General features: G+C 38.1%; 1 protein-coding gene across 10 annotated transcripts in view; it reads right to left on the bottom strand.

The window, feature by feature from the left end:
• The window catches only part of FRMPD1 (FERM and PDZ domain containing 1), a 282,219-nt gene that overhangs the window by 14,233 nt on the left and 245,190 nt on the right, over positions 1-22,796 (bottom strand). For all 10 annotated transcript variants that reach the window (XM_007498009.2, XM_056806700.1, XM_056806699.1 and 7 more), the window contains 7 exons: positions 22,515-22,622; positions 20,545-20,640; positions 19,606-19,731; positions 12,242-12,361; positions 10,006-10,142; positions 6,112-6,238; positions 557-652 (listed from right to left, as the gene is read on the bottom strand). In XM_007498009.2, coding sequence (XP_007498071.2) covers positions 557-652; positions 6,112-6,238; positions 10,006-10,142; positions 12,242-12,361; positions 19,606-19,731; positions 20,545-20,640; positions 22,515-22,622 — 810 coding nt within the window. The remainder of the gene's footprint in view (positions 1-556; positions 653-6,111; positions 6,239-10,005; positions 10,143-12,241; positions 12,362-19,605; positions 19,732-20,544; positions 20,641-22,514; positions 22,623-22,796) is intronic.

Below are 22,796 nucleotides of genomic sequence, written 5' to 3' on the forward strand. Positions count from 1 at the left end.
TATGGAGGCAGCAGAGTACAAAAGGTAAGAGTAGAGTCAGAAGATGAACTTCGGTGACACGAGGCAAGCCAGTTAGCTTCTCTGGACCTCATTGTTCTTTGCTGTAAAAAATCCAAGGGTGCACTCACTGACCTCAGAGTTCCCTTCCAGATCCAAACTAAGACACTATGATTTTTTCAAATGTTGTTGTGGCTTGTCTTTCCTTTTAGAGAAGACCAACGACATCAAGCAGGGACTTCTTGACCCACGTCTGAATTCGATTTAAGTGAGGCAGAATTGCCCTAAGTCTGATCAGCCTCATTGTCTTTCAGGCATCCAAGTCCAATGTCAAGACAAAAGTCACAACAACGGGTGATGGTCTGGGATGCAGGGGATGACTGGGGTGTCTTTTAACTGAATCAAGTGCAATTATTTGCTAATTCAGGCCAACTTCTCCATGTTTGTCTTTTCCTGAATACATTATCTCACTTAAGATATGGCTGTCTATACAGATTCCATGAGACAACGTAGCCAAATTTTAGACCGAAACTCAACTTGGCTTCTAACTGATACATACCATTAATGTAGCATTAAAGATTTTCCCACCATATGTTTTCAGTTCTCCAAGGATTTGTAGATAGTTCAAACGTAGTTGTGCGGCAGATATAAGTTGCTTGAATGATAAAAGAGAGAAAGATTGTTTTAAAAAGAGCAAACCACCTCAACCCAAACTAGATCTGAAAACATCCAGGAAATTTTACAATGGAACTGAATGAATCAGGAAAAAAAAGTATAAGTTTATTGCAGAGGTACCACAAGGGAAAACCAGAAAATGATAAATAAGAAGATAATAGCTAAGTACTTTGCACAACCATACGGAAAATACACAATTTGTTTACTTTTTTTTTTTTAAACCCTTACCTTCTGTCTTGGATTTAATACTGTATATTGGCTCCAAGGCAGAAGAGTGGTAAGGGCTAGGCAAAATTTGTTTACTTTTGAGAAATCTACCAATAATAAATATTTAATTTATTAAACACCTACTACATGCCAGCCACTGTACTAAGAACTGAGGACACAAAAAAAGCAAAAGCTAGTCCCTGTCCTCATGGATCTTACCATCTAATGGGAGAAATTTTGCAAATAAATATTTACAAAGCAAGCTATATACAGAGTAAATAAATAATTAATAGAGGGAAGGCACTGGAATTGAGAGGTTGGAGAAGGGTTCCTATAGAAAGTGGAATTTTGAAAACATATAATATTTTTAAAAGATAGATCATTTCTTTTATTAAAAAGTATTTTCCAAAAAATTGCTCTAAATTTAACCTAATAAAAACATTTCTATACACTAAACATAATAAAAAAGATTATGTGTGGAAATACGAATTTCTAATGTGTAATTTGCTTTTTAAAAAAAGTATATTATTCAACACATTACTTTCAAAGCTATACTGTGTATGAAAGAAGTATTTCTAAGTGTCTAAAAAAGTATATTATAAATTTAACACATTATTTGAAAAGCTATACTTGAAAGAAGCATTTCTAAATGTCTGCAATTATATGTGTATTGCACATATATTTACATATGCTTTTTTCCCCACACAGGAGTACACACACAAAAAAGGGACATAATCAGCCAACAACTATACTTCCCATCCTACTACGTATTTTGATTTCCAGTAGAAAATCCTCTTAGAATTTTAGAGATTTGCCTGGGGCAGACTCTCAGGCTGGCCCAAATGCAGTCACAATTTTCCCCAGAGCAGCCTGAACCACATTAAAATGTAAATGGGAAATATTTAACATAATAAATAAATTACTACACAACATAGATAATGTTACCTTGTGATTTTCTAAGTCAATATGCTACCTGAAGGTATCAGTCTGTATTTAAGTTTGATACCACAGATTTAGGGCAGTAAGAGTTTACAAGATGGTGGTGATTTTGTCTTTACAGTCCAAATATTTAACAGAAACAAGGATTTCCCTCTGATTATCCCTATCTCTCCTGTCTTTTCCTTATCCAGGATTCTGCTGCTCATCTTTCCAAGCCTAGGATCTTATGAACTTTTTTTTACCTTTACCTTCCATCTTAAAATCAATACTATGCACTGGTTCCAAGGCAGAAGAGTGGTAAGGGCTAGACTGGGGGTTAAGTGACTTGCCCAGGGTCACACAGCTAGAAAATGTGTCAAGGCCAGATCTGAACCCTGAACCTCCCATCTCCAGGCCTGATTCTCTATCCACTGAGCTGCCTAGATGTCCCCAATTTTATGAACTTTTGAGTTACTGATGTTTGAAGAGGACCAATGACACCAGAAGGTGGTCTTGAGCTGTGTGTGAACTGGATTTAAGTGAGGCAGAATGACAAAGTCAGCCTCTTCCAGAGACATCCAACTTCTGAATAGCCTTCTCTTCCCTAATGCCACTTAAGAACAAAATCTTGGGATTCTTCCCTTCAAAGAGGGCTTAGTTTGCTCAGATGCTGCTCTGAACACTTAGAGAGGGCATTTCCCCTAAATTCATAATCTGTATTCCCTAGAGCAGTCCTGTCCAGAGGGTGATGCCTGGTATAGCCCTTCCCCCAGACATACCACAGACATCCACGTCTGGCAGAGTTTCCTAACCATGGGCATCACTGCCAGTTAAGGCTGTCCCTATTCTTCCTCCATGGATACTATACTCATGGTGGGAGAGTGTGACCAAGGTGTATTTTTTTCAGGCTATTTTATTTTAAAAATTAATTTAGAAAACATTTCTATGGTTACATGATTCATGTTCTTTCCCTCCCTTCCTTCCTCCCCTCTCCCATAGCCAATGAGCAATTCCACTGGTTTCTTATTTCCATATTATTAATATTTGCACTAGGTGATAGGTTAGTCTGCATCCCCAATCATATCCCCATCGAACCATGTGAATGAGGAAATGTTTTTCTTCTGCGTTTCATTCCCACAGTTCTTTCTCTGAGTGTGGATAGCATCTTTCTCATCAGACCCTCAGAATTGTCTTGGATCATTGCATTGCTGCTGGTAGAGAAGTCCATTACATTCAATTGTACCACAGTGTATCAGTCTCTGTGTACAATGTTCTCCTGGTTCTGCTCCACTCGCTCTGCATCACTTCCTGGAGGTTGTTCCAGTCTCCATGGAATTCCTCCACTTTATTATTCCTTTTAGCACCATAGTATTCCATCACCAACATATACCACAATTTGTCCAGCCATTCTCCCATTGAAGGGCATCCCCTCATTTTCCAAGTTTTTGCCACCACAAAGGGTGCAGCTATGAATATTCTTGTACAAGTCTTTTTCCTTATTATCTCTTTGGGGTACAAGCCCAGCAGTGCTATGGCTGGATCAAAGTGCAGACACTCTTTTATCACCCTTTGGCCATAGTTCCAAATTGCCCTCCAGAATGGTTGGATCAGTTCACAGCTCCACCAGCAGTGCATTAATGTCCCCACTTTGCCACATCCCCTCCAGCATTCATTACTTTCCTTTGCTATCATGTTAGCCAATCTGCTAGGTGTGAGGTGATACCTCAGAGTTGTTTGGATTTGCATCTCTCTGATTATAAGAGATTTAGAGCACTTTTCATTTGCTTATTAATGGTTTTGATTTCTTTATCTGAAAATTACCTATTCATGTCCCTTGCCCATTTTTCAATTGGAGAATGGCTTGGTTTTTTGTACAATTGGTTTATTTCCTTATAAAGTGACCAAGGTTTATGAACAGATCAGACTTTGCTTGGTGATAGCTGGTTTATGTGAATGGGTAATGCACCAGTGGAGATTTAGGAGCTAGACGTACCAGTTTAGACATGCACATACAAATCATAGCAATATCTTTAGAATGCTGAGACTGGGTTTTTAGCAGAGTTGGCTGTAGCCAGCCCCAGCTCTCCTCTGACTACAATTGTATGAAATTTCCTTTCTACTTTGAGAATCAGTTTTTTGTTTGCAATTTCTTTGGAGATGAGGGTTTTTCAGTCTTTTAGGATCTATCTGCTTGTAACCTAGAGGGCACTTGCTTAGGGCAGGAAATATCTAAACAGGGTGATGGAAGCAAATTTCTCTCTCCATTATGCCAATTTTTTTTTTAACACCATAATGTCTCTTAGTGACTTGGAGGTCAAAGACCACTGAGTAAATTCAGGTATAGCTAAGCCCTCAGAGAAAGGAAGTTAAAGAACCAAGCGACCAACAAGCCAGGAAACTGATTCCACAGGCACTGCCCCCCTGGGCGGTCCAGGCAAATTAAGAAACTATGGTTGGTTCTATAAAACTTAGAGTCATTGGATACTAATTTTACTCTTACACTAAGATGTGATGTGTGAGAGCTGGTGGGTGGAGAAAACAGCTTAGAAGGGGAGACCCAGGAGCCTGTGGGGGTCTTCTGGCTGGATCACGGAGAGCTGAGGAACCCTTGTTGGAGGGTGGCTTCAATCCATCATGGTGGCTAATAGATTTATAAGCTAAGTATCTCTGTCCTTCTCCCCTACCTTTCCCTCTCTTTACTATTACTGCTTTGATTTAATAAAATCATAAAGCTACTATCCATCTCATAATTTTAATTATTACAAAGTATCCTGCCAGTCATTGGAGGGGAATTTATCTGCTGGAACCCAAAAGACAATATACTTCAGGAGAACCAGTGAAAGGAGAAAAACAAAACATATTGTGAGAGTCTGCCTTTCTAAATACGCTTCTGATATGGGAGAAGAAATGATAATCTTAGGGAAGAGAAGACGTTCCAGAGATGTACCATGAACCACCGCTGGAAGATATTTTAGCAGTACCCTTCTGCCTTCCCTATCCCACCTTCTTTCAATCATATACCCTCTGAGAAAGTACCAGGAAGAAGAGAATAAAGAGAAACAGGCAGAAAGTCACTGAAAGGACAGTCCCTTGGCCTTCTTTTCACTGTGTTTTCTGCCTTTTTGCACCTCAACTTTGATACTTCCCAGAAGTCAGGCATGTGCTCATGCTTGCACATGAATATTTTAATAAGATAGGATGACATTTTATAAAGCCCAAGAAATTTAAAAATAGTATGGCCTCTAGTAGAAACAGCAATCCCAGGGGCCATCGGTCTCAGTTTACACAATATAAACTCAACCCCAAGGACTCTAGGGATTTCGGCATTCTGAGAACTAGAAAGGATTTAACCTTCTCTTGAAGATGGTTCAGTTCTGGGTCCTGCCCAGGGCGTTACTTCACACAAAGGGAGATCACACCCAAAGGTGTGATCAGACAATGTTTAGGCAGAAGCAGCGTGTCAAAAACCTGGAGTTTAAGGCTACTAAAAGGTTAATTTCTATCATTGTTTGTCCTTGTTTTGAAGAAACATCCTGGGTAGTGCCTTGATTCTCAAGCAACCTGGATTTAAAATGTCTGGATTTAAGGGGAGCAGTTTTGTATAAAGGGGCTCTTCCAGTGCCACCAAAGTCTAGTGGCAGGACAGAATTGGGGTGGCTGGTGATGGTCTGGGATGGAGTGGATGACCCTGGCGGCTTTGATTTCGGATCACGCCGTCGGAACAGATAGTTCTCACGCCTCCATTCTGCCAGGGGAAGTCCTCACATGGTTGGGGCAGGCATCTCCCTAGCTCACTGATGGGCTTGAATCAGTTACCCTCCACCTGGTTTAGCCCATCTGCTAAGACAGTTTTATTGAGGTGTGAGCACTGCACACAATCAGAATACTAACAACTGATGATGCAATTTTTATAACACTTTAAAGTTTGCGAAGTTCTTTGCATATTTTCTAATTGGATCCCCAAAACAACCTGGAAAAAGAGATATTATTAATTATTCCTGTTTTGCAGTGAGAGTTTTGACATTCCCAAAGTCACAGAGCGAAGGGTCTGAGGAAGGATTTGAATTCAGACCCTCCTGACTCCAACTTTCCAACTTGATCCCCATCTCCAACGTCCCACGTCAAGCTGGCATCAGGGACATGTTTCAAGCCCAGGTCTCCCACCCCCAAGTTCATCGTTCTTTCCACTCCGAGTACCACGGCAAATCTGCTAGAAAGTTTTAAGTAAAGGCTGAGAAAAATGTAATTAAAAACAAAACAAAACTCTTAAGCTTATGTAGGTCCTGGTGACAGATTTACAGCCATGAATGGTACCTTTTGCCGGGGCTCCAGTAAGCTCTGATTTCTCTTCATGTGGAAGCTAATGGCTTTTTTGATATCTTTGCCTCGCATGTTCCGGAGCAAAGTTGGAGAGATGAAATTCTCTATTCCCCAGTCTTTCCTGTCAAGAGACAAAGATGGTGATTGCAAAGTGCACTTTACTCTGATAAAGAGAGTAATTATAGTTTACGCTCTACTTATTGTTCCCACAAGCCTGTAATTAGGAGGCCATTTTGCCAGTGGAGGGCCCATTTATATCAAACCTCCCCGACAATTATCGGCAACTATTCAGGAATTAAGCAGCCGATGCCGTTTTCCGTGGGCTGGTCCATTGGCTCTGTGTTATTTGATATATCCAGTGCGTAGAGATCACATGAGCCTAACGAGGGCAGAATGGGTGAGTGACCAGGGCACTGGGTCGAGAATTAGAAGATAATTCTTGTTACAGCTATCACTGTCCCTCAGACTCTCTTGGCATTACCTCTGGGTCTCGGTGGTCGCCCTGTTACCATGTGTATGGCGCAGACGCCCGTATATTGGAGGGTTTGGGGACCGCCGCTCCGCAGGTCTTCCAAGAAAAACACACACTACCATCTATTGCCATAAGCATGGAAATGAAGCCACAGGACATATATTGTACTTTCTGGGGTGTTGCTATGTGTCTGGCGCAGACGCCCGTATATTGGAGGGTTTGGGGACCGCCGCTCCGCAGGTCTTCCAAGAAAAACACACACTACCATCTATTACCATAAGCATGGAAATGAAGCCACAGGACATATATTGCACTTCCTGGGGTGTTTCCTCCAATCCATCCCTTCTGCCTAGGTCCTAGAATCCTCCATTGCACCAATAAGTCAATAAAGGGTGTACTGTGTGCCGGGTACTGTGCGATGCTCTCAGGATATATTGTTGTTGTTTAGCCATTTTAGTCATGTCTCACTCTTCATAGCCCAGTTTGGAGTTTTCTTGGCAAAGATTCTACAGTGGTTTGCCCTTTCCTTCTCCAGTTCATTTTACAGATGAAGAAATGGAGGCAAACAGGGTTAAGGGATCACCCAGGGTCACACAGAGAGTAAGTGTCCAAGACTGGATTTGAAATGAGGAAGATGAGTTTTTTTCCAGGGTGCTGTCTAGTTGCCTGTTGGTACACAGTAGGCACTCAATAAATGTTTGCTGACTGACAGTGACCTGGCAGCAGCTTTTCTTTCTATCTAAAAGTCTAGTATATTTCTATAAAAGTCTAGTACTTTTCTGATTTGAAAAAAGCTGGATGAGGGCATTTACACTTAAGTGAATATAAAAAAAATTAAAGTATTTTGGCAGAGTGGGTGGGGAGACATCAGGAAGGGCTTCTTGTAGAATGAATGAATGAATGAATGACAGAACTATGCCAGGGGCAGCTAGGTAGCCCACTGGAGAGAGTGCCTGAGTTCAAATTTGGCCTCAGAGACTTCCTAGCTGTGTGAACCTGTTATTTAACTCCAATTGCCTAGCCTTTGCCACTCTTCTGTTTTAAAATTGATGGTATGGTTTGAAAAAAAAAAGCTGAGGGGTATCTGGGTAGCTCAGTGGATTGAGAACCAGATCTAGATATAGGAGGTCCTGGGTTCAAATCTGGTCTCAGATACTTCCTAGCTGTGTGACCCTGGGCAAGTCATTTAATCCCAATTGCCTAGCCCCTACCACTCTTCTGCCTTGGAACCACTACATAATATTGATTCTAAGGGTTAAAAAAAAAGCTGGATGGTTCATTGGTGGCCCCTAGTTTCTTTTTTGTTCTCTTTGTTTTATTCCTGATATTCTTGGTCGATGGACACATACTTTAAAAACAAATTAATTTTTTAATTTATAAAAAAATATTTTCTCCCTTCTTGTATTGGGGCAGAGAAGAAACCAAAATCCTTGTAAATAAATATGCATGATTAAACTAAACAAATGTCTGTGTTGGCCATGCCCCAAAGTAATGTTTCATTCTGCATCCCGGATCTCTCACCTCTCTGTCAAGAGGTGAGGAGGTAGATGAAGGTAGCATCCGTCCTGCAGAATCATCAGCGGTCAGTGCACTGATCTGAGATTTTAAGTCTTTCAAAAGTGTTTGTTTTTTCAATGTTGTTGTTCTTGTATAAATTGTTCTCCAGATTCTGCTCGCTTCACTCTGCCCCTGCCACACACCTACAAGCATACTCTATGTTTGTAGAGAGCTTGAACTTGTTATTCAATATGTTGTTTGTTCTACTTCTGGTTGGCTCCAGGCTCAGATATCCCCAAAAGCCTATTCTATAGTTTATAGTCTTGAGCTGTTTCTCTCATGGTAAAAGGGCTACAACCTGTGCTGGACCTCAGGAAGTCATAGGATCACAGATTTTGAGTTGGAAAGACTATTTCCCTCTCATTTTTCCAAAGGAAGAAAATGAGGCTCATTGAGAAATTTTAATGCAGAACAAAACACGCTTTAAAATTTTTTATTTTGTGGGGTTTCTGGGTCTGACTTTTCTTTTATAGCACAGCTCATATGGAAATGTGTTTTGCATGACTATACATACATAATCTATATCAAATTGCTTGCCTTCTAAAAGTGGGATGAAGGGAAAGAAAGAATTTGGCATTCAAATGAAAAAAATGAGTGTTAAAATTATTTTTAAATGCAATTGGAAATTTTTAAGTTAATTTTTTTACAAATAAAATTTAAAATTAATTAAAAAAAGAAGGTTTATTAACTGATACAGAATTGGACTGGGAGTCAGAAAGACTTGAATTCAGATCAGACACTTACCAGCTAGCTGTGTGACCCTGGGCAAGTCACTTAACCTCTATCTACCTGAGTTTAGGTGGTACAGTGTATTGAGTGCCAAGCCTGGAGTCAGGAAGACTCCCATTCCTGAGTTCAAATCTGGCCTCAGACATTTATTAGTTGTGCAAGTCCCGTAACTCTGTTTACCTCAGTTTCCTCATCTGTAAAATGAGCAGGATAAGGAAATGGTAAACCACTCCAATATCTTTGCCAAGAAAAACCTAAATAGGGCCATGAAGAGTTGGACATGACTGAAAACAACTGAATGACAACAAGAAAAATGGGAATAACAATAGCACCTATTTCTTCCCAGGGTTGTTATGAACATCAAATGAGATAATATTTAAAGTTTTTTGCAAACTTTAAAGAGCTATAAAATGATAGGAATTATTGTTGTTGCTATTGTTATTATCATCACTCCTATTATTATTATGAGACATAGCCAAGATCACAAGGCAAGATTCAAAGCCAAGCCCCCTCCTGACTCTGAAATCCAACCATCTTTCTATCACATCACACTCCCTCAAAGTCTATTCTCTTAGTGCCTTAACCCCTGCCAGGTTTTTAATATATGATCTATTCATTGCTTTTTTGGTTCAACAGACCTAGATGTCAATAGGATCCACACAGGATCCCAGCCCTAATTGGTTATCTAGTCTGTTACAACCTTTGGAGCCAAGTGCCTTGGGGATGGTCATATGGCCCATGAAGCCAGTTGGTTTTTTAAAATTTTAATAACTTAATTTTAATTTATATATACGATACCCACACATATAATGTAATATAATATAATAATATAATAAGTTGTTTTTCAGTAATCTCTAGTTCTTCAGAACTCCATTTGGGTTTTCTTGGCAAAGATATTTGAATAGTTTGCCAAGTCCTTTTCCAACTCATTTTACGAATGAGAAAGCTCAGGCCAAGTGACTTGTCCAGGGTGAAATAGTTAGAAAGTGTCGGAAGCCAGATTTGAACTCAGGAAGATGAGTCTTCCTGACTCCAGAGCCTGCCAACCCCTAGCCTCCCCAAGGCAGCATCAGAGCAAATGAGGAATGAACTCTGTGCAGGAGTAGACAGTATCCAGGTATGCCACTTACTCTATGTATTTCAAAGAGATCTTCTGGGGTTGTGCACACGCATATATCCGTTCCTGGATGTGTAATGCTGCGAGTCGTAATGCCGAGCTGCATTTCATTTCAACCGCGAACCTTTCCTGAAGCACATCACTGCAGCTCTGAAGTTGACAAAATTGAACCAATGAGAAAACATAATGCTGGTCTGTTAGATGGCATTTAAAATAAAAAAAAATTCATTTAGACTATTTTTCCATGGTTACAAGATTCTTTCCCTCCCCTCCTCCCAGAGCTGACAAGCAATTCCAATGGGTTATACATATGTCTAGATGGCACTTTTTGTGTTCATAGGTTTGAAAGGCAACAGGATATAAATTAGTGATGGCAAACTGGAATTGAAAGTTGTTTAAAATTCCAAGTTTCTAAGATTTGGAGATAACACAATCCTAGGACCTCCCGAGCATCTAACGTTGCTCAGTAGCAATTTCTTCATTTGTAAGATGCGGATAACTTCCAGGCACCTCCCCCAAGAGGAAACCAAATGATTGGTTAAATTAGACCTATAGCGGTGGGTTAGGATGGAAAGAGAACACAGACCTAAGAACTGAGTCTTCTACTAGCTAGTAGTAGGAATTCAGGTAAGCTTCTATGGACCTATTTCTTTATCTGTAAAATGAAGGGATGGAGAATCTTTTTTTTTTCTTCATGGAAAATAATCCTAATGATTCTTGAGATATATTTTTAAATCATTTAGACAAAATCATCAGAAATTAGGCTGATTTCCCAAATATCAGACTTTCATCAAAAATTTCATTAATACTTTATTATAGATATGAATCATATGGAAATATAGGTTTTGAGTAATAAGATATGTATAAACCAGTGGAATTGCTTGTCAGTTCCAGAAGAGGGGAGGGAAGAGGGAACGAAAGAGGGGAGGGAGAGAACATTAATGATGTAACCATGGAAAAATATTCTAAAAAAATAATGTGAAAAAAAAAAGAAAAAATGAAAATGAAAAGAAAAAATTCATTATTAATGTAGGAAGACAGTAAGGTTTTGGGGTTGGCCAGAATAGCACAATATAACATAAAAGACAGAGATCTTGATGCTGGCATAGACATATAATAAAGGAAGAATGTGATCAAGGTATTTTTTCTTGCCCTTTGTCCTTACCCTAACTTTACAGGTTGCTCATCAGAAAAAGAACTAGATAGTAAAGTAGTTTTCATTGCTCTAGTTGCACACAGCTTCTGGGGGTTTTAGGGGGGACAGAATGTTGCAATAGGTATTAGAGATGCAAGGCCATGATCAGAGATGTTACAGGAGTACAAGAAATTTTCTAAGCTTAAGTCTGACAGTGTGGTACTAAGGTCTTGGAATCAGCACCAGAAAAAAAATAAATAAAAGATAACCTCTGTGGTATTATTCTGGTTTTTGTGGCTTATGTGACGATTGCGGGGGCTTCTAGCTCTTTCCTATGCAATAAAAGGGCTGGCCCTTTTTCTGCCAGGGAGAGGCTTCCAAGTCACTGTACCCTAGCACAGATGGTGGTAAAGTATAGCAGTTGATCCTAAAGAGGAAATCTATCTGAATCCCAGCTGATGGTAGTTGACAGCATCTTGACAACTACAGATACAGGAATAGCCACCAGAAATAATGGAGCAGAGAAAAAAAAAAGCAATACCTCCTGCAGATACATGATATTCAGGAGAGATGCCCAAAGTAGAGAAGATAGTGAAATCACCATAGAATGTTGATGGTTCTAAAATATCAGAGTGGCCTCAGCTATGCTTGTCTTTTTTCTGTGTGTGCTCCTCTACTGATGATATTGGAAAATGAAGCACATTTGTAAATGCAGGGACTTTTAAAAAAATCACTTTAGCTCTATGCTGGTAGATTAAATATTATTTTCTTTGGGCTAATTTGTCCTTGGTTGCTTGGTAAAAGAAATCCTACCAGTGGGGGCTCATTAGCTATGGTCTTGAGTGGATGCTGAGCCACAGAACACTTTGAATTGAGAGTCATTTTTCTGGAGTCCCAAGTGTGATGGAAAAGGAGAATGCCAAGTGACGATCAAGATTTTTTTTTTCTCCTTGTAAGAAGTCTAGTTTTGGAATTTTTTTGGTTACAATAATGGGTCAGCTATTGCGTTTCATTATTTAATATTAAATGTTATTTTTTTCTCTTGAAAGATTTCCTAAGAAATATCATCTTTTCAGAAGGAAATCTGTCACTACTTGACATAATATATACTCACCTGCAAATAGAGATATTCAAAGGCAACTGGATCTTCTTTCAGGAGATCCAATGGATCCTTTGGGACAAAACACAGTCTAAAAAGGCATCTGTAGTCATGTGACTCTTTTCTTTGTACCACCTACAATGTTTAAGTTAAACACAATTAGTCCTTTTAACTCCAATCCTCTGATTTCTGATGATAAAAAAAATGGCATTTTAACAGTAAGTAAAAGATAGCCTATGTAGAACCTAGTTATAACCAAATGCACACTCAAGGTGGGGGGGGGTCATGAACCTTTGTTTCAATTTGTGTAATAATCCTGACAGGAACAGAAAAAAATAAAACTTTAGTGTTGGGGAAACAGGAAAATTAATAGGTTTGGGTTCAGGAATCTCCTGTTAAAAATACTTTTAGACTCAGTCTCTTAAATAGAAAAGACTTTCTCACAACTCTTCATCAACCAACAATGTCAACATTCCATGAATGATAACTAACTTCCCTCCTTTTCTTCTAGTTTCACAGTTTGCCTTCGAAATACAGATTTGATGGGAGAGGATGCTGTCATTGAACAAATTTTAAAGGCCTGTATATGTGGACCGAAAAAAGTATACTGTCTTTGAAAATAACTACCATGAGAAAGAAATTGGACAGTGATAGAAATGTAGAAGGTTTGATCAGGAAAGGGGAGGAGACGGAAGTATATGAAAACATGATCTTTTAAAAAAATTTTTTTATTTGGTCAATTTTGAACATTATTCCTTAGTTACAAAAATCATTTTCTATTCCTACCTCCCCTCCCCACTCCCCTCTTATAGCCGATGCGCAATTTCATTGGGTATTACATGTGTCCTTGATCAGAACCCATTTCCATATTGTTGGTATTTGCACTAGAATGTTCATTCAGAGTCCACATCCCCAGCTTTATCCCCTCAACCCATGTAATCAAGCAGTTTTTTTTCTTCTGCGTTTCTGCTCCCACAGTGTTTCCTCTTAATGTGGATAGTGTTCTGTCTCATAGATCCCTCCAAGTTGTTCTGATCACTGCATTGCCCTAATGGAGAAGTCCATTACATTCGATTGTACCACAGTGTATCAGTCTCTGTGTACAATGTTTTCCTGGTTCTACTCCTCTCACTCTGCATCACTTCCTGGAGGTTGTTCCAGTTGGAATTCCTCTACTTTATTATTCCTTTGAGCACAATAGTATTCCATCACCAACATATACCACAGTTTGTTCAGCAATTCCCCAATTGAAGGGCATCCCCTCATTTTCCAATTTTTGGCCACCACAAAGAGCGCAGCTATGAATATTCTTGTACAAGTCTTTTTCCTTATTATCTCTTTGGGGTACAAACCCAGCAGTGCTATTGCTAGATCAAAGTGCAGACAGTCTTTTATCGCCCTTTGGGTATAGTTCCAAATTGCCCTCCAGAGTGGTTGGATCAATTCACAACTCCACCAGCAATGAATTAATGTCCCGACTTTGCCACATCCCCTCCAGCATTCATTACTTTCCTTTGCTGTCATGTTGAACAATCTGCTAGGTGTGAGGTGATACCTCAGAGTTGTTTTGATTTGTATCTCTCTAATTATAAGAGATTTAGAACACTTTTTCATGTGCTTATTAATAGTTTTGATTTCTTTAACTGAAAATTGCCTATTCATGTCCCTTGCTCATTTATCAATTGGAGAATGGCTTGATTTTTTTTGTACAATTAATTTAGCTCTTTGTAAATTTGAGTAATTAGACCTTTGTCAGAGGTTTTTCTTATGAAATTTGTTTCCCAGTTTGTTATTTCCCTTCTAATTTTGGTTACATTGGTTTTGTTTGTACAAAACCTTTTTAATTTGATGTAGTCAAAATTATTTATTTTGCATTTTGTGACTCTTTCTAAGTCTTGCTTGGTTTTAAAATCTTTCCCTTCCCAAAGGTCTGACATGTATACTATTTGGTGTTCACATAATTTGCTTATAGTTTCTTTATGTTCAAGTCATTCACCCATTCTGAGTTTATCTTGGTGTAGGGTGTGAGGTGTTGATCCAAACCTAATCTCTCCCACACTGTCTTCCAATTTTCCCAGCAGTTTTTATCAAATAGTGGATTTTTGTCCCCAAAGCTGGGATCTTTGTGCTTATCATAGACTGTCTTGCTGAGGTCACTTACCCCAAGTCTATTCCACTGATGCTCCTTTCTGTCTCTTAGCCAGTACCAAATTGTTTTGATGAGCACTGCTTTATAGTATAGTTTGAGATCTGGTACTACAAGGCCACCTTCCTTTGCATTTTTTTTTTCATGATTTCCCTGGATATCCTTGATCTTTTGTTCTTCCAAATGAACTTTGTTATTTTTTTTCTAATTCAATAAAAAAGTTTTTTGGAAGTTCAATGGCGATGGCACTAAATAAGTAAATAAGTTTGGATAGGATGGTCAATTTTATTATGTTAGCTCATCCTACCCATGAGCAATCAATGTTTTTCCAATTGCTCAGATCTAGTTTTAGTTGTGTGGAAAGTGTTTCCTCTGTAGCCTGGGTTTTTCCTCCATAAAAAGTTTTGAGGGTCATTGCCTTTTTTTTTCGCTTTTCTTGGAGGGAGTTTGGGGCTCCTATGCGCAATTAGCCATCACTGTGGGGGATTTACCTTCCCTTTTTAGTCAGAAATCTGAGTTCTCTGTGTATGGAGTTAAGAAGCAAGGATTTTGCCTGAGGCAAGCTCTCAAATCACCGCTACCTTTGGGGGGTGCCACGGTCTGTGCTCCCCTGCCCGCTGGGGTTTCTGGTGTAGCTGCTCTTAGGGGTAGGTCTTTGGTGGTCTTAGTCTGCTTCCAAGGACCTAGAGGTGCCCTTTGCTCACTCTAGAGGTGCCCCTCGCTCACTCACTGATTCTGGCACACATTGGCTCTGACTCTGGCTCTGTAGGTGGGTTGGGGGAGGGTAGATCAGCTAGCCTTTGGGTGGGAACTTTTTCACCCTCTTATAGTGTGGAAATGTCCAAATCCCATGTACCTTCAATGCTGTGCCCTACTGTAGGGTCCCTCCGTTCTTATGAAAATGAATTTAATGGTCTTTTGAGGTAGTCTATATCGGTGGGCGCTGGGGAGAGGAAGCTTCCCGCATCTAGACTGCCGCCATGCTTACCCGGAAGTCCCAAACATGATGTATTAATGCAGGGGTTCTTAATTTTTTAATTTCACTGATTTTTGAGGCAGCCTAATGAAGCCTATAGACAACTTCTCAAAATAATTAATTTAAATGCATAAAATAAAAGAGGAATAATGAAATAAATATAAAGGAAAAATGTAAAAATTTAGAAAAATATATGTATACATATATTTTATATATATGTATATATATATATAAAGATCCTTACTTTCTTTCTTAGAATCCATACTAGGTATCAGTTCCAAGGAAGAAGAACAGTGAAGATTAGGCATTTGGGGGTAAGGACTTGCTCAGGGTTCCATAGCTAGGAAATAGTTGAAGCCACATTTGAACTCAAGATCTCCTATCTCCTGACCTGAATCTCTGTCCATTGAGTCACCTAGCTGCTTCTTTCCAAGTATATATAATATATATATATTTTCTTGTATATATAAAAAAAGTTCCCTACAGGACACAAACAGGGTAATTGTGTTACTACTTTATTAAAGTTAGCATGTACTTCAAAATGTATATAATATTTTCATATATAATACTTGAAATGTTTGGTTTTTTTTTTAATTTTTTTAAATTAAAAAAAAATTTAATTTAATTTTAATTTAATTTTTTATTATTTATTAATTATTATAATAATTATAATTATATATAATAATAATTATTAATTAATTTAATTTAATTTTTTAAAAAGGTACATATACAAGTCTATTCATTATGTATTAAACAGATTTCTCAGATATCCTATTATTAAGAGAAATAGATGCATTAGGGGATGAGATAGAGTTTAATTTAACAAAGGATTTGTCTTTTGTCATGCTCCCATTTACCAAGATTAAAAAAGATTACATTTTATGCATTTCGGGATTTTAAAACTTTTTCTGTTTCATCTATTGGCCTTTGTGTGCCATCTACACCTTCCACAGAACCCCCCCCAAATTTAACAATGTGAAAGGGATATAGAAAAAGTCTGAAAATAGATGCAATATTCCACATCTGTGGACCTCCCACCACTGGAAAGGAGTCGGGGTGAGTTTTTGTAATTCACCTTTAATATATATTTTTTTAAACCTTTACCTTCCATCTTAGGATCAATACTGTGTATTGGTTCCAAGGTGGAAGAGTGGTAGGGAATTAGGCAATGGAGGTTAAGTGACTTGCTTTTTTATGCATCTTTGTATTTATTGTGTATCTTTTCTTAGAGCACAGAAATAATGATAATAGCTAACACTTATATCATGCTTTTTATGCGTCAGGTATTGCACTAAATGCTTTATAATTATTATCTTATCTGATCCTCACAGCCAACCTGGGAGGAAGGTGCTAATAGCTTATTACATTAATAATTATTAATTTATAAATCCATTATTTTTATTAATCATATATCATAATATATTAAATAGTAAATATATAAAATTAATAACAATTTATTTTTAATTAATTATTGATATTGATGTAATGTTCTATTCAATTCAGTACCACAATTTATTTAGCCATTCCCTGATAGGTGGATATCTGCTTTGTTTCTAGTTATTTGATACCATAAAAATGCTGCTATGGGGGCAGCTGGGTGGCTCAGTGGATTGAGAGTCAAGTCTAGAGGCTTGGGTTCCTGGGTTCAAGTCTAGCCTTGGCCTATCACTTGACCCCCATTTGCCTAGCTCTTACCATTCTTCTGCCTTAGAAATCAATATGTATTGATAAAATACAACACTCATTCCTATTAAAAACACTAGAAAGCATAGGAATAGAAGGGTCGTTCCTAAAAATAATAAACAGTATATATCTAAAACCATCAGCTAATATCATCTGCAATGGGGATAAACTAGAAGCCTTTCCAATAAGATCAGGAGTGAAACAAGGATGCCCATTATCACCTCTACTATTTGACATTGTACTAGAAACACTAGCAGGAGCAATTAGAGAAGAAAAAGAAATTGAAGGTATTAAAATTGGCAATGAGGAGACCAAGCTATCACTCTTTGCAGATGATACGATGGTCTACTTAAAGAATTCTAGAGAATCGACCAAAAAGCTAGTCGAAACAATCAACAACTTTAGCAAAGTTGCAGGATACAAAATAAACCCACATAAGTCATCAGCATTTCTATATATCTCTAACCCATTTCAGCACCAAGAATTAGAAAGAGAATTCCATTTAAAGTCACCCAAGACAATATAAAATACTTAGGAATCTATCTGCCAAGACAAACACAGGAACTATATGAACACAACTACAAAACACTCTCCACACAATTAAAACTAGATCTAAACAATTGGAAAAACATTGATTGCTCTTGGGTGGGATGAGCTAACATAATCAAAATGACAATCCTACCCAAATTAATTTACTTATTTAGTGCCATACCCATTGAATTAGCAAAAAACTTTTTTACTGAATTAGAAGAAAAAATAACAAAGTTCATTTGGAAGAACAAAAGAACAAGGATATCCAGGGAAATCATGAAAAAAAAATGCAAAGGAAGGAGGACTTGCAGTCCCAGATCTCAAACTATACTATAAAGCTGTGGTCACCAAAACAATTTGGTACTGGCTAAGAGACAGAAAGGAGGATCAGTGGAATAGACTTGGGGTAAATGACCTCAGCAAGATAGTCTATGATAAGCCCAAAGATCTCAGTTTTTGGGACCAAACCCACTATTTGATAAAAATTGCTGGGAAAATTGGAAGACAGTGTGGGAGAGATTAGGTTTGGATCAACACCTCACACCCTACACCAAGATAAACTCAGAATGGGTGAATGACCTGAATATAAAGAAGGAAACTATAAGCTAATTAGGTGAACACAGAATAGTATACTTATCAGATCTTTGGGAAAGGAAAGACTTTAAAACCAAGCAAGAGGTAGACAAAAAATCACAAAATGTAAAATCAATAATTATGATTATATCAAATTAAAAAGGTGTTGCACAAACAAAACTAATGCATCCAAAATTAGAAGGGAAGCAACAAATTGGGAAACAATCTTCATTACAAAAGCCTCTGACAAAGGTCTAATTATTCAAATTTATAAAGAGATAAATCAATCCTACAAAAAATCAAGCCATTCTCCAATTGATAAATGGGCAAGGGACATGAATAGGCAATTTTCAGATAAATCAAAACTATTAATAAACACATGAAAGTGTTCTAAATCTCTTATAATCAGAGAAATGCAAATCCAAACAACTCTGAGGTATCACCTCACACCTAGCAGATTGGCTAACATGACAGCAAAGGGAAGTAATGAATGCTGGAGGGGATGTGGCAAAGTAGGGACATTAATGCATTGCTGGTGGAGTTGTGAACTGATCCAACCATTCTGGAGGGCAATTTGGAACTATGGCCAAAGGGTGATAAAAGACTGTCTGCCCTTTGATCCAGCCACAGCACTGCTGGGTTTGTACCCCAAAGAGATAATAAGGAAAAAGACTTGTACAAGAATATTCATAGCTGCACTCTTTGTGGTGGCCAAAAAATTGGAAAATGAGGGGATGCCCTTCAATTGGGGAATGGCTGAACACATTGTGGTATATGTTGGTGATGGAATACTATTGTGCTCAAAGGAATAATAAAGTGGAGAAGTTCCATGGAGACTGGAACAACCTCCAGGAAGTGATGCTGTGTGAGAGGAGCAGAACCAGGAGAACATTGTACACAGAGACTGATACACTGTGGTATAATCGAACATAATGAACTTCTCCATTAGTGGCAATGCAGTGATCCTGAACATGGAGGGATCTACGAGAAAGAACACTATCCACATTCAGAGGAAACACTGTGGGAGTAAAACACCGAAGAAAAACAACTGCTTGAATACATGGGTTGAAGGGATATGGTTGGGGATGTCGACTCTAAATGAACATCCTAGTGCAAACAACAACATGGAAATATGCTCTGATCAAGGACACATGTAAAACCCAGTGGAAATTCGTGTCAGCTGCTGGAAGGGTGGGTGGATGGGGAGGGAGGGAAATAATGTGATTATTGTAACCAAGGAATAATGTTCTAAATTGACTAAATAAATGAATTCAAATGGGAAAAAAATAAAATAAAATAAAATGCAAGAGATTAAAACAAAAAAATCAATATGTAGTATTGATTCTAAGATGGAAAGTCGGGGTTTAAAAAAAATGCTACTATAAATAATGTTGTGTGATGTTTGATGCAATTCCAATGTTTTATGGACATTTCACAGAAGCCCCAATTCAGTATTAGACCCTTACTTACCTGGTCAATGAATTCCTCTTCATGGAGAAGGTGCAACTTGGAGATATTATACTGCTCCTCCAGGGCAAGAGCAAAGTGGTCAATGCTGCGGATGGACAGCTTCTCCTTCACCGTGAGGATGATGTCCTGGCAAGCAAGGAGAAGAACCAGGGACACATTTCAATGACAGCATTTCTTTTCTTTTTTCCCTTTTCTTTCTTTTTAGCACAACACATCATATATTGTATTAGTTATTGATGGATTGTCTTTACTTAGGCTTTTTAAAAAAATTAAAACCCTCACCTTCCGTCTTGGAGTCAATATTGTGTATTGGCTCCAAGGCAGAAGAGTGGTAAGGGCTAGGCAATGGGGGTCAAGTGACTTGCCCAGGGTCACACAGCTAGTACGTCTCTGTGACCAGATTTTCCTTTTCCAGCTTATTTTACAGATGAGGAAATGGAGGCAAACAGGGTTAACTGAGCTAGGGTCACAGAGCTAATAAGTACCTGAGGTCATATCTGAACTCAGGTCTTCCTGACTCCAGGCCCAGCACTCTATCCACTGTGCTACCCAGTTTATAGACAAGGAAACTGAAGCTTGGAGAGAAGTGAGGTGCTTAGAGTTAGATAGGTAAGTATCAGAGTCAGGATTTGAATCTAGGTCTTCTTGTCTCCAAGTCCAGCATTCTATCTACTCATTCAAACTGCCTCGATATTTACTCCATTAATAAAATTACAATAAAAGTCAGCCCTCAATTTATTTGTACACGGGGGCCTTCCTAAAATATTTCATTTTAGAATGGATGTTAGTATAAGGGGATTTATTGTGGTCTCCACTTAGGGTGTTTTCCTTGCTTCAGTATCTTTGCCATATAAATGGTTTTGCCATCAGTCAGGAGGTCTTTTCTCTTACTGACAAGTTCATTGAGGAAAAGAAAAGATCAAAATAAATGGACGATACCTTCACAGTTGTGTTTTTCTCAAATTTAAAAGCTTTGGTCTGTCCATTCTCCAAGTACACCTTGAGAACATTGGGCATACATAACAGAGCATTCCCCTGAAAAGCAAAACCATTGGTGAGAAATCAGTGGCCAGAATGAGACACTACACTCTCTATTCCTTAATAGTATGACATTTTCAATCACATAGATATCTAAAATACACTCCTTAACTCCAGTTAAGGTCTAATTGTGGCACCAACCAGTTTATGGGTCACATATTACGATAAAGAGGAAAAATGAAAGTTTTTTTCCCTGACTATCTGAGGAACTCTTACAATGCAAAAGAATCAGAGAAAATGAATCGTGCAATAGCCAGAATCTATTTCATTATAAAATTATTTTCTGCGATATTTATTGATCATTGTCAATTTTTGGTTTTCTGGGGCAGCTCGGTGGCACAGGGGATAGAACCTAGGCCTGGAGTCAGGCAGACTCGAGTTCAAATACAACTTAAGACCTTAACTAGATGTGTAGCCCTGGGCAAGTCACTTAATTCTGTTTATCTCAGTTTCCACATCTGTAAAATGAGTTGGGGAAGGAAATAGAAAACCATCCTGGTATCTTTTGCCAAGAAAACCACAAACAGGGTTAGGGAGAATCAGAGTCATTATTATTTCCATTTTACAGATGAGGAAACTGAGACAAATGGTATTTAAATGACCTGACTGAAGTTCACAGAACTAGAAAGTATGTGAGGCTGGATTTGAACTCAAGTCTTCCTGATTCTAGGCCCAGCCCTCCTATCTATTGTGCTACCTAGATAACTCAAACCAAAACTATAGGCATGTATAACCATAACCATCCCTATGGGTATATGTTACTAAACTACCCTGGTAGGATGATACTCAGTTTTGTATGATAAGTTATTCTCAGTTGTAAGTCTTCCTCCTTTCCCTTTCAGAGTATCATATTCTGAGACTTTCTCTCCTTAAAAGTAGCTGCAGCATTGTCTTGTATCTTTGTGTTTCTTTGGTACTTAATGGCTCTCTTTCTGGATGCTTTCAGTGTATTTTTTTGAAATAGAAACTCTGGATATTGGCTGGGACATTACTGAATTTTCTCCATGGTTGATCCTGTCACAGAGATACATGCATTTATTTACCTTAAATTAATTATTGCTCTGTTTAAGAAGATTGGGATGAGGAGAGCCTACATTTTTGTAGTTAATGTGGGCTTGTGAAAAGCCAGACAGTAACTGCACAGTGTTCATGAGAGGCTACTTCTTTGGCTGCTGAGATATTACTATTCTTTTGTGAGAATGCTAATGCCTAGGGCTATATAAATTCATCAAGGACTGATATTTAGTTTGGAGGAATATATAGCATTCAATTCCCATCATCTAAGAACTTTTCTTAGAGTCTCAATAATAGTGGAAGAGTAGGTTGGACTTGGTAAAGGTTTAAAAAAAAGTTCATGAAGGATGGGGTAGAGTAAGGGAGAGAAAATTTTATATTAATTAATGAAAATCTCCCACATAATAGTCTTTTCCCACTCTCTTTAAAAGTGCCCCTATTGCTTCTTTTGACTTCCTTTGAATTCTTTTCACACTAATTCAGTACTGTCATAAGCCCTTCTCACACTTCAGGTTCTTTATGAGTCTTTCCTTAAGTCACATCAGTCATAAGTGAATGAGTAAAAGTAGACAACAAGTACAGATTCTACCTGCAAAGCTTTAAGATTAAAAGCCACAAATTAACTTGAAAAGTTCATGAGCCAAGAGTGGCAATACTTTGTCAAAGCATGTGTCTAAATCTCCTCTTTCAAACGAAGCACATCACATAAATGTCAGCCCAAACTTTGCTATAATTCTGCATTCTTTCATGGAACTTATGGACATCCATATTAATATGTGATATTACTGAATAAAATAATAATGGCTGAAAGCTCCAGCAGGACTAATTGCAACCTCTGTGGGCTAATGGTTACAGACCTGAGAATGACCATTCACAAGTACTTCTTCAGCAAAATGCACCTTAACAGGATTGGTCTTTAGCCTGGCTCTCTTTTCTTCTGTTAAGAAGGAGGACTTAGGGGCACCCTGTGGAAAAATGTATTAAAAAATTTTTTTTAAGTCCTGGGATGATGATTTTAAAGATTGACAAATATTTTCATATTTATTAAAATTAATTTCCTCACAAACATTGATAATTTAAATAATACTAACAGGAGAAAATACGCCTAATTCAGTCATGTTTCTAAAAATATCGACTTT

Source organism: Monodelphis domestica, chromosome 7 (assembly GCF_027887165.1).
Source record: "Monodelphis domestica isolate mMonDom1 chromosome 7, mMonDom1.pri, whole genome shotgun sequence".
Classification (NCBI taxonomy): domain Eukaryota; kingdom Metazoa; phylum Chordata; class Mammalia; order Didelphimorphia; family Didelphidae; genus Monodelphis; species Monodelphis domestica.